The following is a 19,664-nucleotide window of genomic DNA, read 5'->3' as shown; positions in this document are numbered from 1 at the left end:
AAATAATTGGCAAAACCATTGCTTTCAAAATTGTTGTCACCATCCTGTCCTAGGGAAGAAGGAAATTTAAATAAAACAAAAGAGGATACGCTGTCGGTTTTGCCATTCTAGGACCCTCCATTGAAAATGGATGGTTGCCATCTTCCACTCTTTCAAATTGCATTGGTTCCTCCTTGAACCCACCACCACCAACCCCTAACTTGTATTGAAAATGTGGTTCCCCTCCTATTAATTGCTCCATGCACTCTTTCTAAAACTTAAATCGGAGAACCGAACCGAAGTAGACCGGCTGGTGTATATATACATCAATGTCATCAAGTGTATAGTGTATATATATATATAAGTTGCACCCTCAAGAAAGACCCAAAATCAGAGTTATGCAATACTAGAATTCTTTAAACAAATTATATAAACCCCATATACAAGGGAGTAGAAAATATAACGGGAAACTTTTGTCGGTATTGTGAATCTATAAAGGGCCCAAAAAAAGAACCAATCCATCCACCATCTAGAGAAGAGAGAGTACTTCAACAAAACTGGGAGAGTTTTCCTTATATCCTGAAATTAGTCTAAAGGAAACAAATAAAAGCTACCAAATTCATCATCCCAAACCCTCCCTAAATCTTTCTCATTCCATATCGGCGGCGAAATTCAATAAAGCGGAGATCTTTGTGGAGTCCCTTTTCTCCGGTTCATCAAACTGGCCGAAATTTCGGATACGGGTGAAGATACAGGTCGACATGCCGCCCGATATACAGACAGGTTACTCCTCTTCTTCCTCACTATCTCGGTTGTGGCAGTGCTACCAAGCGTCTTGCAGTCCACCCCACCATATCCGCCCGATCCAGACGAGGTACGGCTCGAACCGGCCGGTTCAAGAACCGATTCAGGTGTCATCGAACCGTCGTCTAAACCAGCTGCGGGTAAGGACAAGGACTTGAAGTCAGAGAGGTACTCCGAAATCCCACCTTTCGTTCTAATGAGATAATCAATCTGTAACAAAGAAAAGGAAACAGTACGTAAGAAATGAGGGAGAACCAGGCGAGAATTAAAAATTGAAATGGGTGTAAGGGAATTGAGGAAGAGCGAGACTTGTGCAGGAGCCAGAAGAGAACAAATGGAAAACCGCATAAGTTTCGTCGTTGTACACGAGAGACAGACAGAGAACAAAGTGGGAAAATTGATGTGGAAAAAAGTGAAAGAACTCAGAAAGAGTACAAGATGAGAAGGTGGAGGGAAGGTGGAGTAGAAAAATAAGTGTAAGAGAATTTGGGTATAGGGTAAAAAGGACCTTGCAGGAGAGGGAGCAGAAGAGGTATGGGTCCTGCAGGCTTCTGTCACAGGAACTGCAAAAGTTGCCGGAGCCCCTGAAGTTCCTTGTCTGTGGCCTTCGGTGCAAAAACACTACCTTTGCACTGTTGGTTGTGTTTGACTGTAGAGAGAGAAGGTGAGACTAATCAAATTAATAATAAAAAAATAAACAACAAAAAATGACTATGCAGTAATCATTCAACTTCAGTATTCTTCATTTCTCATGGTAATTAACTCTTCTGTTCCTTTAAAACTTTTTCCACAAAGGCGTTATCCATAAATTTCCCGGTATGCAAAGGGAAAAAAAGGAAGGAAAGGTCAACACAAGAAAATTGGAACAAGCATGAGGAACTCAACAAGGGGTTCCGCTAAGCTTCAATCTTCTAACTTTAAGCAATTCGAACTCTTAAAAAAAAATAAGCAATTCGAACTCTTAAACATGCACTGATCAATTAAGTTCATACATATATATATATATATATATGTGAAAACTTTTTGCGGCGAGAGTTCGCCTTAAAAGGTATTGTATTAATTTGAGCCCCTCAGATATTACTAACTACATCTAATAGCTAGGAGACATATTTATACCATTATATATAAAAATAATAATTTATTTATTAATATAATTATAAGAATTATAATATGCCATTATCTAATATGCCATTATATAAGAATTATAATTTATTTATACCATTATATACCAATTATTGATTTGCACAATTAATGTCAACATATATGCAAGAGATTTTCCCCTTAACTTTCCATGTGAGAATAAGCACTCCCTATTTTTTGGGAGTGTAGTGGGTTTAGTTCGATCTAAGTTCTGAAGATAATATTATACTCTTCATAAAAACCAGTTTCAACTCGACTTTGGTTCTTAAGAACAGAAACGGACTAAACCGGTTATGCACTGGAGACTGGAGAGAACCTACAAGTTCGGTTCGAACAATTTCCTCAGTTTTGTTTCACCACCTCTACAATTTTTCCCTTATTAATCAGGCTACCATTTATTTTTGGCAATTATTATGTACATTATATTTGTAAGAATAAAGATTTTTGGGGTGACACGTAATTTGCAAGAGATTTTTCAGTTAAATTTCCACATGAGAATTTTGTCTTCTCAAGCACTACCTATTTTTCTCTAGTACTTATCCTTTTATGTTTGTATTTCATTCTTGAATTTATCAGTCTATCTTATATAATCAAAATGCTTATACAATGACTGTATCGATTTTAGCATGTTTGGGAGATTGTTTCTGCTCGGATTTCATGAAAAGAGAGGATTAGGATTTTTTCAGTAGCATGTCTAGGTTTGATTTATTGTAAGGATCCTTACACGTCGTGATCGACTATTTTTCTGACCAAGTGATCATGCTTCTCATCCTATTCACTCAACTTTTCTTTCTCTTTTTCAAGAGAAAAGGAAAATAAGGATGAAAAAGAAAAAGGGGAAATTAACACTGTAGATACATAAAGTCATGGTGAGCTAAGTGTGTGTATAAAGATGCGCAGCAAAATCTAGTTGGTAATATATTTCAATCCAAACAATGATGCCTACATTCACTTTATTTGACATTATGGATTCAAGGGTCAGCGACATTGGCAATATCTATATATCCTTTTCCATCAATTTCCATGTAAAAAAGGCTTCTAAGCAAAATGAGGACGAGAGTATAGAAATAGGATTTTAGGCATCTAGAAAGAGATTATGATCTGAGTCTAGCCAGGAATATAACATAAATAAACAAGTTTTTTGGGCTACTAATCCGTTGGTAATTATGTCATGTCTTTCCAGAAAACTCAAATAAAGGTATATATACCTTTGTTTCTATTTTCAGTCTTTCTATCATAAATCACACTAATATCAGATAAATTTCTTTTTAATTTTTTTATTTAACGATTATAAAAATATTTTTTAACAATAACATGAATTTAAAAATATTAATAATTATAATATATTTTTAAAAAAATGCAATTACTCTCTTATTTTTTCTGCTCGATGACAGACATAATTCTTTGTTACAAATATGATATTTCAATCTCTCCCAGAGTCGAGGTGCAGCGGTGGGGCCGAACTTGTTGACTGTCAGTTTTGGACGGTAATTAGTTAGGAAAATTATGGGAGTTTATATTCAAACCGTACCTTCTGTTTAGCATTATTCTATGCCAAAAAATCTTGGTCTGAAATCCTACGTATCCTCAGCTATTTTTGTATCTCTCTTGCCGACAAGTTTTGTGTATCGACTCACGCCATGTTCTCCTAATTCTAAATTGTGGTTACTTTTTACATGTAGCGACATTATTGTACAGGCTGTAATGGGCATAAAGCAAAAGCAAACTATTTTTGTTTTAGTTAACTGCAAATTCTTGTGTACGCGTTGGCTAAACACTCTCAATAGATACTCTATAATAATTTTTTTTTTTAAATATAGAGAAATATTTTTAAGATTACCTTTCATTCGATCTTCTATTTTAAAAGGAAATTTACAATTTACTAGTTACATTTAGAGGAGCCTGTACACGGTTGTAAACATTTTTTTATTCATTTCTCACATATCCATACAAACTTGGAGGCAACTTAGTCATGTTGACATTGTCTTTGAAATTGGTGATATTTTTAATAATTTGGATATTAATTATTTGGTTAGTGGTGATATTTTAATATATAATTTTAATATATAATTTTTTTAAAATTTTAAATTAATTTATATTTTAGTTTAGGTTATAAGTTTAGATTAATTTAAAATAGTACATAATTATATGACATTGTATATATAGAAATATTACAAATATCAAAAGATATGAAAATATCATCGATAGATAGAGAAAATATTTGAAATGAATAAAAAATATAATATTTAAATGATATGAAGAAAAAATAAATAAGCTGATATATGGTATATTATAAAAATCAATATGTAAAATATAAAAAATAAATTTTGATGATGTATTTTAAAGAATAAGATAGATAATCCATTGTGAGTATTCTAACCGCTCAATTTCTGTATTTGTATTTTAGATTACCATTCAAATTTTAGCATCTCGTCCATGCTAGTATAATGTATTTTGTCAATTTCTTCAAGATTTCTCTCTCTCTCTCTCTCTCTCTCTCTCTCTCTCTCTCTCTCTCTCTCTCTCTCTCTCTCTCTCTCTCTCTCTCTCTCTCTACGTTTCAATTTAACTTTTTTATTTTATAAAATTCCACTTTTTGAGATTTAATTAATATATACTCAAGTGAAAAAATAAGAAAGATTGATTAATTTCGTGTTGGAAAGGAAGTGAGAACTTGTTGACTCTTCAAAGAGAACTTGAAACAACTTGGACGATCATTTGTTTAAGAAAAATTCTTTTAATTATTCTCACACTATACACTATATATAATTTTTTAAATTTTTTTTATTAAATATGTATTAATGTATAGATGATAAATATAAGAACTTAATTAATTTAAAAATAATATAATTAAAAAAATTAAAAATAAAAATAAAAATAAAATGTATAAAAATGAAGAGAACCAGAACCTTTGACTGAAATTATAATTACTTTATTGCTCTATTTTTATATAATTTTCATTTTCTTATTTTTTATTTTTTTGAAACAAATACATCTCTATTAACCTTAAACTTCAGAGTTTACATGACTAGATTCTGGCAATAAAGCCGTTACAACTGATTCCTCATCAAGATAGGATTTTGCTAAATTATAAGCTAGAGTGTTTCCGCTTCTCTTAATAAACAGAAACTTCCAACTAGTGAAAGACGATAGATTCAATTGTATATCATTGATAATCATTTCCACTCTATCCCATCTTTCGACTTGAAGAAGGAAGAGGTTAACATAGAAATTCAGTTCACTGGATTCTATGGTAGCCCGTATGGCGTATACTGCTAAAAGGACTGATAGCTGGAATTTATTGAAACTTTTGAAACCCAGACAGGACAAACCTTGGTTCTATTTTGAAGATTTTAATGAGATTCTTCATCAATATAAAAAGAAAGGAACAGCTACAAGACCATATAATCAAATGGTCTGACATCCTACGTATAACCAATGAAAAATTACAGTTAAACCTTGGTCTGAAATCCTACGTATCCTCAGCTATTTTTGTATCTCTCTTGCCGACAAGTTTTGTGTATCGACTCACGCCATGTTCTCCTAATTCTAAATTGTGGGTACTTTTTATATGTAGCGACATTATTGTACAGGCTGTAATGGGCATAAAGCAAAAGCAAACTATTTTTGTTTTAGTTAACTGCAAGTTCTTGCGTACGCGTTGGCTAAACACTCTCAATAGATACTCTATAATAATTTTTTTTTTTAAATATAGAGAAATATTTTCAAAATTACCTTCCATTCGATCTTCTATTTTAAAGGAAATTTATAATTTACTAGTTACATTTAGAAGAGCCTGTACACGGTTGTAAATATTTTTTTATTTATTTCTCAAATATTTTCTTTCTTGAGAGAAAAGGATCATTAGATAAAGGCTTAGGAATGGTGGAATAAGATATCGGAAATCAACGAGGTACCTCATTCTTCTATAATATCAAAGAAAATTTAGGAATAGAACCAGATACTGATCCAAGGAAGATCGGCGAAATGTTACAAGGAGGGCGGAGGGGAATTGACGATCCTCAGGCTCAGGTATTTATATTAGCGAAAGAAAGGTGGAGTGAAGCGGCACCATACCCCATGGTAGAGGTCAAAGTGTCAAGTGTTTCGAGGTAGCCACTTTGGCATTGCATGTTGATGTGTTGGCATGTTAAAGTAAATCCGCTTTGCATATTTCAAACCTGGCATTGGATTGGCACCCAATGCCAATCCAATGCCAGGTTTGAAATATGCACGACATTTCGGCACACATCATGCAATACCAAGCCAATGCCAAGTTTAAAATATGCAAAGCGGATTTACTTTAACGTGCCAAAGTGTCTACCTTTCGAGGTAGATATTTTGGCATGTCGCATCAATGAAATTAATCAATCCATAAATTCTCGTAGGTTTATAGTCCCCTCATGTAATCTCATGTTATGATAAGAGAAATAAATTTAATTTTATAAAAATTGACTTAAAATATAAAAGAATGTCAATTTTTATAATATTAAATTTATTGTAATTAAATTATTTTATTATATTAATTGTTTAAATTTATTTTTTTAAAATTATACAAAAAAGTCATTTTATGAGATTTTTAAAACAAATTTAAAAGGTAAAAAAAATAATTAGATAATAAAAAAGATCGAGTATCGATATCCATTAATTTAACAGTCGACTAATCAAGTATTCTTTTTGAAAATTGAATACAGTTAAAAATGTTGAAAAACGATTCCCAATCTTTCTTACTCAGTGACTTTCAAGTCTTGAATAACACTGTTAATTTTCAACCAAATTCTAGCCAAACAAATATAGCCTTAATTGATACAACAAACACATGATCAGCCACTTTATCCAAAAAAAATTAGAGGAGGTATATATATTGGTGGGGTGAGGGGGAGTGCATTTGAAATGCCAATGAAATTTAGACCAAATTTAAATTGCTTAGAAAGAATTTTATTTATTTATTTATTATTTTTAATCAATCAAAGCCTTTTTAATTTATTTATTTTTTTATAGATTTTAAGACATAAATGAAGTGGTCTAATTGCGTTAACAGTTATCTAAATTTGTTTTAAATTTAATTTTTCAAATTCAAGGTTTTATATAATTGGAGTTGATTATAAAGGGATAGAATAATAAATACATAAATAAATATTTCAGACAGTATAAAATCTAATTTAAATGTCTATTTTTCTTTTTCTTTTTCTTTTTTTTTTAAATTCAGATTGAAACTTTGTAAAAATTTAAAAAACAAAACCTAAAATAGGAGGAGATGAAGAGGTGGTGGAATCACGAGAAAAGATAGGGTGACCTGGCTGACAGCCTTTTCTGCTTTCACCCCTTGCCATGTTCGCCTCGGCACGCATTTGCTTGTTTTCTTTCCTTCTCCTCCTTTTTTTTTGGTCGTGTCTATTTTCATTTGATTCTCGCCGTTGGATCTTCCACCCGGCGTTGGGAAGCTGATGGTTTTGGTTTTCCTGTCTTCGATCTCGGATCCCTCAACATTAATGATATCACACTGTACATATAACGGCCGTATTACTTTAGCTTATTTTTTTTCTTTTTCTTTTTTCTCAAATAAGGCCTACTTCTATTAATAGAAAATCCGCGTTACAAACTATTAGTATCCATCCGTAAGCACAGTCTTTAATTAAAATAGTCAGGTGAGTCTTTTTCACTACAAAAATTTAATAGGCAAGGAGAAACAAAAATTAAATGTATGTTTTTAAAAATTAATTTAAATATTATTTATTAAAAATTAATTTAAAAATTATTTATTATGCAATAAAATGCGTACATTAATTCTGATTTCAAAGCTGGAGTACTTTGACAGGCCAGCTCATTACGTTGAAAAGGTGGGATCTGCTGGTGCATGCATTAAGTACAAGGAACGGGCGGGCTCAAACAGCTAGCGACGAGAATAAGTTGATATATCGAATAAGATTATGAGTTAATTGGAGGGACTAGATACTTCATGTAAACTGAAATAATTAATTGAGTTAAAGTTTTTTTCTTTTTTTTATAAGCAAAGTCATTGATAAATTGATTTTAAAAAAAATAAGAAAATAAGAATTTCTAAATTTACATTCTTCTAAGAAATTAACTCATGATAATTAATTCAAATATAATATTTTTATATGTTGCAATTAAAGAAGAAACTCATGACTATTGAAACACGCTCTAGTGGAATTAAGTTATATGTTAACAATAAATTACCAACTTTGATGTTTTTCTTAATAATATGCTTTATTCAGACAATTACAAATTTTAAATATATTGCATATCATTGTATTCTAATTTTCTTAAAATTATAAAAATAATTAAAAAACTGTAATTACTTTTATATAATCACTTTATAATTATTTTTTTTCCTAATTGTCAAAACTTTCGGAGAAAGATAGATGATTGGAATTAGTTGAATATAAAATTTTATTAATAATAGATATACGTGTAGTCTGTGCTGACTGGCCTACCATCTACTGAAATTTTGAATACTATTTCGATGATGGTTTCGGTTAATGCATTGAAATGAAATATTTCGATATCGGTATTATTTTGAGTACCGTTTCGAAATAATCTATATATAAATAAATTAATTATATATGTATAAATTATATTTTTAAATAATATCAATGCAAGTTTTAAAAAGTTAAAATACATAATTATAAAACTCAATAATGCTTCTAAATTCTCAATTGAATTAATAAAAAAAATAATCACTCATCTTTATTATGAAAAATAGAGTATGGATTTGATTTTCAATACTCAAGAAAAGGAAATTAAAAAAATTTTAAAAAATAAAAGGTCTTTAGACATGAGAATGTGAGTAAAAATTATGAAAATACAGTAAAATACAAAAATATAAGTTTCGGCCAGTACACTGAATTTCGGCAGGTATTGATTAAAACGCACCGAAATTACTAGTATTTTATCAAAACGCACCGAAACAGCTGATATTTGATCCAATACAACATAGATATTTCTCTGGTAACGGTGTAGTGACCGCTACGATATGAAATTCACAACTTTGCTTTCGAACCCGACACAAACATTAGAGCCTTGATTCTAATATTATTTGACAAATATAGAATTTTACATATATATTATGTGGAAAATGTAGGTAGAATCTCTCAAATTTAACACTTAATCTTCTCGTTTATGTATTTTAATTTTTTTACTTTATTTTTTTAAAGTAATAGTTAAAGATGTGACTATTAGTAAAATTGTGTATTTTTTTATTTTTTTCTTAATGATTAAAAATGTTAAAAAAAATACTTTTAAAAAATCAAAAGAAAAAAAAAATTTATAACTAACAGTACGCCCGCTAGCATGATCCTATATTATATTCTACAAAATCTTTCATGGATGTCTCAATCAAAATTGCACACTTCATTTCTTCTATTTTTTTTTTCATTATTTTTTGCCGCAGGTTTGTTATCTCGCCACAAAAAGTTCAACGGTTCATGTGGCTACGGTGTGCTATGAAGGTTTGAATAGGTGCGCCGGTCTAGTCTAGAGCTCCTCCTTGGGTCTCGGAGGTCGTATGGCGTGCAGCGATGAGGTGGGTGCGTTTGATAGTTTTGGGTTCAAGTAATATTACGTATATATATATATTTTTTTATATTTTCTATGTACTCCACTATTATGATTGTTTATATCAATTTTTTTATAATATACAATCAATTGTATCAATAAAGTGCGTAAAAAAATAGACAAAAGTGATTGAATATTAAATTTTTGTATATATATATAAAAGCATATCCATTGTTCGTGTATGTATAAGTAGCACCAACAAACTCCTCTGCATGCATGGAACCAACCTTAAATTGCCGTACCTTCCAACTCAACTTAAATTGGAATCTGCCAAGGACACACAGCAGGAAATCTACCCAATTCAATTCCTCTGCACCTTTTTTATTAGGTCAAAATTCAGTATAGGAATACCCAAAATGGAAAATGTGACAAGGGCGGCAAGATCTAAAAAGAATATACAAACATAACAACATTAAGAACTTCATTTTGAATGGTCAGTATCCATAATAAAATCAAGTACAAGGAAATGGTTCACTCCCAGCACATCATGATATATTGAACTATTTGTAAAAACATTTTTCCCCAACTAACAATAGAGAATGTAAAATAATGTAAACAACAAATAAACAAAAAGAATAAAACCACAGGCAGTCTTTTTGGATTCCTTTAACAAAGATAGGCCCAACAAGTCTAATATGGAAACAAAAAAAGAACTACTTTTTTTTATAAGTAAAAATATATTAATATCAATAAGCGTAACCAAATATTAAAAAAAAAAAAAACACTTAATTCATAATAGAGGACACCTAATGAACATTGCCCAAGAGGGAGAAATTAGAAACCTATGGGATATACAAGATGCCCTATTGGGACAAAAAGACACGAAAAAAGAACTTTATTGATGAGACATCCGTAACTGACAACTGAACGTCTAAAGCCACATTCCTGCATCAGAATCAGCGTGTTAGCATACGATGATACAAGACATGAGACAAAAGTTATGACCTACATATTGATGGCAGGCTGTAAAACATCTACAGTACTTTATCGTCCAATTGTTGATAAAATTTCTTTCACCAGTTAATTTCTCCAAGAACTAGCTTTTGCTTACTTCTGCATCCACGAAGAGGTTTTTCCTTTTTCCCTTTTAGACGCATGTTTCGATAGAAACTAAAAATCTTACTGAGTCATTTTTTCCTTGCCTTTGTTCTGATATCATCTGCTTTTAGAAAAGTAACCCAAAAATCCAATGCACAAGATATGACAAAGGAACAGACACAAGTGCAAACTCAAGTATGCATGAATGCATGTTGCCTGCATTCTTCTCATGCATGCATTGAGCACAAATGGAGACCAAAAGCATATATAGCTAAAAGCCTAAAAAACCGATCCTAGCTAGCACATATATTTTTAATTCGAATTCAAACCCTAGCCTTAAGATCACAAGTTCTTCATCCATTATAAGTTACCACTTTATTTTTATTTTTATTTTTGGGTACCCCTTATATATGTTGCCAATTTATTGATATGATTCACAGCGCTTACTTCCTCAGTGTATACCATATTTACCCAAAGGCCGAGTAATTTACGTATATATTGACAATTCAAGAAGTTCATTTTTTGCTCGGTGAAATGTGAATGTTAATGCGTGTGACGAAAAGAGAAAGTGATCTGTTCATCACCAGCAGCCGAATTTTCTAATTCTGTGGCGTAAAACATAAACAATTATTGGGCAACCTTAAAAAAGGACGTAACAATCAGAAACAGATCACTTTCTTCTCCGTTTGGAGTGCCTCAATATACAGTAAACATGACTGTCCCTTGTTTTCAACATTTCTCATTGACAAAACAAGTTGCATTAATTAGCATATAACGGAACTTTCAAATCAGGTTAATTTCCCGTGGGAGAAAAATTAAAAGGCACAACAACTACCCAATAATATTGAGTTGCTGCAAAATGCCAACAAAAAAAAAAAAAAAAAAAAAGGAACAATCACATCATACAAAACTCCTCATCACAAAAACAAAAACTCTGCTTGGCAATTGAGATTTCTCACATGAGAATTTTGAGTTTTAAGATTAAATATTAAAATATTATATTTTAATATTATTATTATTTTAGAATTTAAAAAAATTAAGAAAAAGTTGAATTGTTTATTATATTTTATATGAAGATTTAAAAAAATTATAATGATGAGATAAAAATTTTATGTTTGAGATGAAAAATCTCAATGTCCAAACCGAACAGAACATAACACATGGATAAATCCATGAAATCAGGTAGTAATGGAGTCACAGACCGCTCAAATGATGGGATCTGACCGTTTGTAGCATTGGCAGAATCAACAGACCCATATTGATTGGATGAAGGCTGCATAAAAGCATAATCAATTTTAAGCCACACAAATAGCAGTAAAACCAGAGGAATTTACCTAGTAATGATTTTTAATTGAAACTCAAATCAATCAAAATAGATGTTTCGCCGTGATGTTTGACAGGTTCTATCCCATTTTCAGTTATTCATAGACAATAAATATTTTTGCATTTGAAAATCATAATACTTCATTTTCTTTAGTAGTTCCTGAACGAGTAGGTTGCCTAATTTCTATCAGAAGAATGAGGAACTCAATCCAATCGGCACAAACCAATAGAATATAGGATGCACTTAACCAGCCAATCAAAGATCAGACAGCAAGTTACCTTCTTGGTGGGCTCAGGAATTTCCAAGGCCTTGGTTTGAGGATCTAACGACAATTTCTGTAGTAAATCTGTAGCTTCTGTTAAAAAAATAAGTGAAGGAAACGCATATTTCTGGAGACTAAATACAAACGTTGAATGAAATATCAGTATATAATCCATCTTTCAAAATTCCAAATCAACGAAGCATACGAAAATAATTGTTTCTGTGGCACGAGTCTAATTTATGTTCATCAATGATCGCAGCATGGCAGATGGCAAACGTTCAATCACATAATTTCGTAAGAAATCTCAAATCTTTGCTCAAACTATTCAAAGTAGAATTGCATACCAAACAACCAAATTTGAATTGAGAAAATCCAAATCTTTGCAGATAAATTGAAACAAAGTACATATATCTAAGATGCACGTCCTTAATCAACATAATAACCAAAACTACAGACCCGTCTCAGGAACTTTCGATTCAATCAACAATTCAGCAAGAACATCAACAAATTGGAATACACAATTTTCAAAAACTTAGAAAGCAACAAACCCCAATAAATCACTAAAGGGCAATCTGTGCACAGATTGAAAGAAAGCTTCACCTATAAATACGCAAACTCAAATCACAAAAAACAAAGATCTTCCCTCGATATCCGTACTAGACAAAACATCACATAAAATAAAAACCCTAATGGAAACCAACCAAAACCATAAAAACTAGATCCTAATAGAACGCCAAAAACACACATCTCCCACGGATCTATATTTATATAGCTCGAACAGAAACCAATAAAATCAGCAACAAAGACTCCGTGGGGTCGAAACTCAAGTCAGGTATAAGCAGATCAAAGAAGAAAGAAAAACCAAGAAACCAAAGCAGACCCAGACGAAGAAAGCGATTAAGGATACGATCCGCAGGAGGAGCAACGGTAGCCATGACCGGTATTAGTGGATAGATCTTCTTCAGACGGGTAAAACCCTAAAACCCAATAGTATTTAGGGGGGTTTTAGAGAACGAAGACAGATGGAGGAACCCTCGTAGAGAGAGAGAGAGAGACGGGGCGGGTCTTGCACACGCTCACACACAGCCGCCAAGGGTTTGGGTTTTGGGAGAAAGAGGGTTTTGTTCATCCAAAAGCGGTGATTCAAATAGCACCACGGCTCCCTTTTCACACAGATCTTGCATTACCCGCGGGTGAGCTTCTGAGATCATAGTTTGTCTCCGAATCGACCGGGCTTACACGTGGCGGGAATTTATTGGGAGTATATACTAAGGGTTCTTCTGATTTTCGGTGGAAGTGAAATTCATTGGTCGGTTAGATGGTTTGGTGCAAGTCAAGGGGGCGCTTCTCAAGTCTTATTTCCAATCTAGAGTCGTGCCCTTTGAGCACAAGTCATGAAAACCTAATTTCATGAAATCAGGTAGTTTAACAACAAAAGATGGAGTAACCTAATTCATAGGGGCCAGGATCAGGGTCGGTCTATCTATCAAGGGAACCAAACACCCAGAATAGTAACAACATCAATGATCTTATATCAGTATATTAATGATAGCTGGGGGGCTCCTCCGACCTCTCCTTCAGTCAGTATTAATGATCTTATTTATGGGATCATTGGAAAGATATTCCAAAAAAAAATTACTACCCAGGAACTGGAAATCCAAGAGGACAAAAGCTGTAAAAAGAAAACGTTTATTTTTTACCATTTTAAGGTATATAAATACTTTATAAACTAAGAATGAATCCCCTCGAAAAAAATTAAATTTCCAGAATATTAAAAACTAAACTATTGTGTCTCATTCTGGGGGTTAGGGCCGGGCCTATGAACACAATAATCATAAATCAAGCACTTGCTCCTCACAAGCACATCCTAATATGCTTTTAACTGGTTTGGGTGGCTTTGAAAGTAAGCTCGGAAGAGCCCCTGAACCCAATTCCACCAGGAGATGCCCATGGCATGGTGCCGCGAGTCCACATATATGGTTGCCTCTATCTGCAGTGTTTGCACTTGGAATTTCACTCCAATATTTTCTTTATTTTCAAACACTCCAATATTTTCTTTATTTTCAAACACTCTTTTTTTAAAGGATAGTCCCAGATCTAGGATAAAAAGATAAATATATAAAACTTTGTATCTCCGTGCCGGAGGTACTATAGGTACAGCGAGCGATCATAGAGAACCACACAGATATTGAGCTCATGCAGATGCGATCGCCGATCATAGAGAATCACACAGATGAGAACATTTAAAAAAACAAAAACATAAAAGCCTTCAACGAGCTCACGCACTCCTAGCTAGCTTAATCAAAGACGCTGCCTTCTGGTACTGATCATGAACAGTGATCCATTTTATTTGCACCATAGTAGAAATAAACGTACTTTTGGATCGCTTACTTTACTCATCAGACGAACTCAGTTTCAACTTGAGGGGGTGCTACTTCTAGTTCTTCTTGACCTCGGATGGTGTATCCTATGATAAAGATAGGGATGTATTGGAGCAGTTGCTAAAGCCAACGGAGAAAGCTCTTTAACATGTCCAAAACCATTGCAAACCAACGAGACGTGACGATGAGTATAGGAAAGACGACCAAGAAGAGTGGTGGTGGTAAAATAAGTGAGGCCACCATGGAAACAGTCAATTGGAGAGAGAAATATCCGACCCGCAAGCGGATTGGCTCCAGAGTGAGAGTGAAGGGGAGCTTCACAGATATGAAGACGAAGAGCAACGTCATGAGAGTGGCAAGAAAGATGAGAAAAGGCGGATCATAGAGGATGACAAATGCCAAGATGACGCGATCATGAGACCAAGGTTTTTTGTCTTGAGACAAGAGGATCATTAGATAGAGGCTTAGGAATGGTGTAATCAGATATCGGAAATCCACGAGGTACCTCATTCTTCTATGATATCAAAGAAAATTTAGGAATAGAACCGGATACTGATCCAAGGAAGGTTGGTGAAATGTTACAAGGAGGGCAGAGGGGAAATGATGAGCTTCCAGCTCAGGTCTGTATATAGCTTACATGGAGCCTGACCTTATAAGGTAACAGTGACCCCAAATCTCCCCGTCAGGAACACAATAGGGAGACTCGTGATCTCGAGGCATGACAACAATATAGGGCTTGTATCCAGCAGGATGACTGTTGGTTGTGTCCGATCGGATCTGCCCCGTCTCTGATCCCCATTGTCGGGGGATCCCCAGTCCCGATGCCCCATTGTGGTACTGCGTCCTTGAACAGCCACTTTATCCAAAAAAATATTAAAATATATAGTACATGTTAACGACAAAATCAACGTTTTCACACGATCGACCGCGTTTAATTGCTCTGTCTCTAATTACAAACTAAGGTGACATCAAACTTACACGGGAAAAAAAAGTGATACAAAACTAGTCCTAGCTCCTATTTTATATTTATATTAGTGAAAATTAGTCACGTATAATATGCATGCACTTGCTTGCATGCACGTGTTACTACCAATCAAAAAAGTCCTGATGAGAAGCGAATATTTGGAGCCCTAATCTGGGATCTTCTGCTCTTCTGCTCTCTGCTCCTCTTTGGCTCAGAAAGGCCACTATCATAACACTGAAACTACCTTAATCACCTGTTAACAAAAAAGAAAATTAAGAAATGATGGGTTCTAATTTCCGAATGGAAGCAAGGAGAGTCATGCTAGCTTCTTAAAAAAAACAGACACATAAACCAGAAAATTTAAAGAAATAAATGATTAGGAGTTTGTACACATCTGAATAGGAGTTGTAAGAAAACTTTTAATTAGAAGCTGAACAAATTAAGTACTTGAAAAAGCATTAGAATGAAGGTTGATCGAAAAAGTTCCAGATTAAAATTTTAACTTACGTAATGATACGTCATGTACATATTAATTCAACACAAGTACGTGTTAAAATTCAGAACTACTCTGATCGATGTCACATCAATTGAATTAATCGAATCGATCATCTCCCATGGGTTTATGGTCCCCTCATGTTATCTCATGTTAAGAGAGGAGAAATAAATTTAATTTTATAAAAATTGACTTAAAATATAAAAGAATCTCAAATTTTATAATATTAAATTTATTTTAATTAAATTATTTTATGATATTAATTGTTTAAATTTAATTTTTTAAAATTATACAAGAAAGTCATTTTTTGAGATTTTTAAAATAAATTTAAAAGGTAAAAAAAATAATTAGACAATAAAAAAGATCGAGTATATATCGATATCCATCAATTTAATTAACAGTCGACTGATCAAGCATTCTTTTTGAAAATTGAATACAGTTAAAAATCTTGAAAAAAGATTCCCGATCACTCATCAGTGACTTTCAAGTCTTGAATAACACTCATGTTAATTTTCAACCAAATTCTAGCCAAACAAATATAGCCTTAATTATTTCAGAAAAATAAAAATAAAAATAAAAATATAGCCTTAATTGATACAACATACTTATTATCAGCCATTTTATCCAACAAAAAAAATAAAAATATAAAAATAATTCATGTTATATTATTTATATTATTAGTGAAAAGTCACGTATAATATGCATGCATGCATGCATGCATGATGATAACACATGATGATACCTAATTAATTAATTCCCACGCGTTTATAATATTCTACAATGGGTGACCGATAACGATCACCCAGAAAATTCAAAACTGTTGCTCAAAACCACAAAAAATTCAACCGTATTAATTTTTCTGTCTTCGATCTCAGCATTAATGATTTCACACTGTACATATAACAATTAAGTTAGTTATCTTTCTATTTAAAGTGTTAATGATCAATATAATTACCGTATTAATTACTTTAGCTTACTTTTTTTTTTTTTTTTTTTTCTCAAACAAAGTCTACTTGATCTATTAATAGAAAATCTGCATTACAAACTATTAGTACCCATAAATAGGCACAGTTTTTAATTAAAACAGACATATGGGTCTTTTCCATTATGAAAATTTAATAGGCAATGAAGAACAATGATTAAATGTATGTTTTCAAAAATTAATCTGAATGCTATCAATTGTGCAATAGGTACACGCATCGATTACGTTGAAAAGGTGGGATCTGCTTGTGCATGCATTAAGTACAAGGAACGGGCGGGCTCAAACAGCTAGCGACGAGAATAAGTTGATATATCAAATAAGATTATGAGTTAATTGGAGGGACTAGATTCTTCATGTAAACTGAAATAATTAATTGAGTTAAAGTTTTTTTTTTTTTTTTTTTTATAAGCAAAGTCATTGATAAATTGATTTTAAAAAAATAAGAAAATAAGAATTTCTAAATTTACATTCGTCTAAGAAATTAACTCATGATAATTAATTCAAATATAATATTTTTATATGTTGCAATTAAAGAAGAAACTCATGACTATTGAAACACGCTCTAGTGGAATTAAGTTATATGTTAACAATAAATTACCAACTTTGATATTTTTCTTAATAATATGCTTTATTCAGACAATTACAAATTTTAAATATATTGCATATCATTGTATTCTAATTTTCTTAAAATTATAAAAAATAATTAAAAAATTATAATTACTTTTATATAATCACTTTATAACTATTTTTTTTTTCCTAATATTCAAAAATTTCGGAGAAAGATAGATGATTGGAATTATTTTAATATAAAATTTTATTAAAAATAGATGTACGTGTAGTCTATGCTGGCTGGCCTACCTTTTGGCTTCTACTGAAATTTTGAATACTATTTTGATGACGGTTTCAATTAAGGCATTGAAATGAAATATTTCGATATCAGTATCATTTTGGGTATCATTTTGAAATAATCTATATATAAATAAATTAATTATATATGTATAAATTATATTCTAAAATAATATCAATGCAAGTTTTAAAAAAGTTAAAATACATAATTATAAAACTCAATAATACTTCTAAGTTCTCAATTGAACTTTTAAAAAAAAAATCACTCATCTTTATTATAAAAAAGTGAGTATGGATTTGATTTTCAATACTCAAGAAAAGGAAATTAAAAAAATTAAAAAAAAAAAAAGTCTTTAGACATGAGAATGGGAGTAAAAATTATGGCTGAGTAGAAATCTGAAAATCCGACTCTGGCTCCGTTCTGACTCCACCGAAAACTTCGACTCTGACTCCTAGTCGGAGTCGAAGTCGGAGTTTTTTCTCCACTGAAAGTCGGAGTAGGAGGTGGAGGTGCTCCGACTCCGAATCCACTCCGATCCGACTCCGACTCCGATATTGTGCATATTTTATAAAAATATGTGTTTTTAATATATTAACATCTAATAAATAATAATGTATAAACATTATAATGAATAATATAAGTTAATATAGTTATTATAAGTTAATTTACATTACTAATTTACTATAAGTTACTATAAGTTAATATAGTTACACTATAAGTTACTAATTACTATACCTTATATAGTTAATTTACATTACTAATTTACTATAAGTTATTATAAGTTACTATATAAGTTACTATAGCTTATTTTATATTTTACATTACTAATTTACTATAAGTTAATATATAATATATAGTTATATTATATATAATTATAGATTATATATATACTTTATATATTAAGGGCTTATATAATATATAGTTACTATACTATTTATTTTTTATACATTAATCATATATATTTACATATTTTATATAACTGTACCTTATATAGTTAATTTACATTACTAATCTACTATAAGTTACTATATAAGTTACTATACCTTATTTTAATATCAAATATCTTATTTTATTTTATATATTATAATATTATATATATAGTATAGTTTATATATATATAATATACTATATAACTATATATATATACTGTATAGTATTAGAGTCATTAGACTATATATATTTATACTTATATAATATATATAGTTATACTTATATAATATATAGTTATATTATATATAATAGTATAGTTAATATATATAGTATTAAAACAAAATTAATATTTGATTTAGGGTTTACAAAAAAAAATGGGGTTGAAGATACCAAAACAGAGCTCAAATGGCATCGCTGGACTATGTTTTGGTCACAAAAACAAAATTAATTGTAGTAAAAAGGTGTCGTTTACTTCAGTCAAGACTCAAGTCAAGTTTGATTATTCCCCCCCCCCCCCCCCCCGACATTGTCCGGTCCTTAGTAGTGTTTGATTTAGGGTTTACTTCAAAGTTCAGTCACTCTCTCTCTGGCCATTCGGCAGTGCGGCACTCAGCAGATTCGACTCCCTCAGCCTCCACGAAACGACGCAGCCCCAGCCTCCGACGGCGTTGTTGCTTTTGCAGTATCTCCTCTCTCTCTCTCTCTCTCTCTCTCTCTCTCTCTCTCTCTCTCTCTCTCTCTCTCTCTCTCTCTCTCTAACGAAAATCTTGATTTTTTTGAAGATCTGCTTTCAGGTGCCCCAATCGACACTCGGCAATCCCCATTGCCTCGAGTCCCCATCCCCAGCCAGATATATTTGTGATCACACACCTGGTTCCCAACTTGGCCGAGTCCTCACGCCGCCGCAGATCTGGGTCATCGCACGGTGCCCACTGCCCTCCC

At 32.0% G+C, this 19,664-nt stretch overlaps 1 protein-coding gene and 1 long non-coding RNA gene across 3 annotated transcripts; both read right to left on the bottom strand.

Moving 5' to 3' along the window:
• Positions 1 to 352: 352 nt before the first annotated feature.
• Positions 353 to 1,727, bottom strand: LOC122292800. Its single transcript, XR_006237031.1, has 2 exons — positions 1,292 to 1,727; positions 353 to 993 (listed from the first exon to the last, which is right to left on the bottom strand). It is a non-coding gene; the product is annotated as an uncharacterized LOC122292800 (long non-coding RNA).
• Positions 1,728 to 10,024: 8,297 nt separating this feature from the next.
• Positions 10,025 to 13,274, bottom strand: LOC122292798 (YTH domain-containing protein ECT2-like). 2 transcript variants are annotated; one of them, XM_043101317.1, is made up of 4 exons: positions 13,033 to 13,274; positions 12,142 to 12,218; positions 11,742 to 11,812; positions 10,025 to 10,386 (listed from the first exon to the last, which is right to left on the bottom strand). In XM_043101317.1, exons 1-4 carry the CDS (start codon positions 13,058 to 13,060, stop codon positions 10,305 to 10,307), a joined length of 258 nt encoding a protein of 85 aa, XP_042957251.1. In that variant the 5' UTR covers positions 13,061 to 13,274; the 3' UTR covers positions 10,025 to 10,304. The 2 variants fall into 2 exon arrangements, with proteins under 2 accessions (XP_042957251.1, XP_042957250.1); XM_043101316.1 differs by lacking the exon at positions 10,025 to 10,386 and having other exon boundaries at positions 11,188 to 11,812.
• Between the last annotated feature and the right edge of the window lie 6,390 nt (positions 13,275 to 19,664).

The sequence above is a fragment of the Carya illinoinensis genome, chromosome 13, assembly GCF_018687715.1.
Source record: "Carya illinoinensis cultivar Pawnee chromosome 13, C.illinoinensisPawnee_v1, whole genome shotgun sequence".
NCBI lineage: Eukaryota > Viridiplantae > Streptophyta > Magnoliopsida > Fagales > Juglandaceae > Carya > Carya illinoinensis.
Note: the sequence above shows the minus strand (reverse complement) of the source record. Positions and strands in the feature narration are given on the sequence as shown.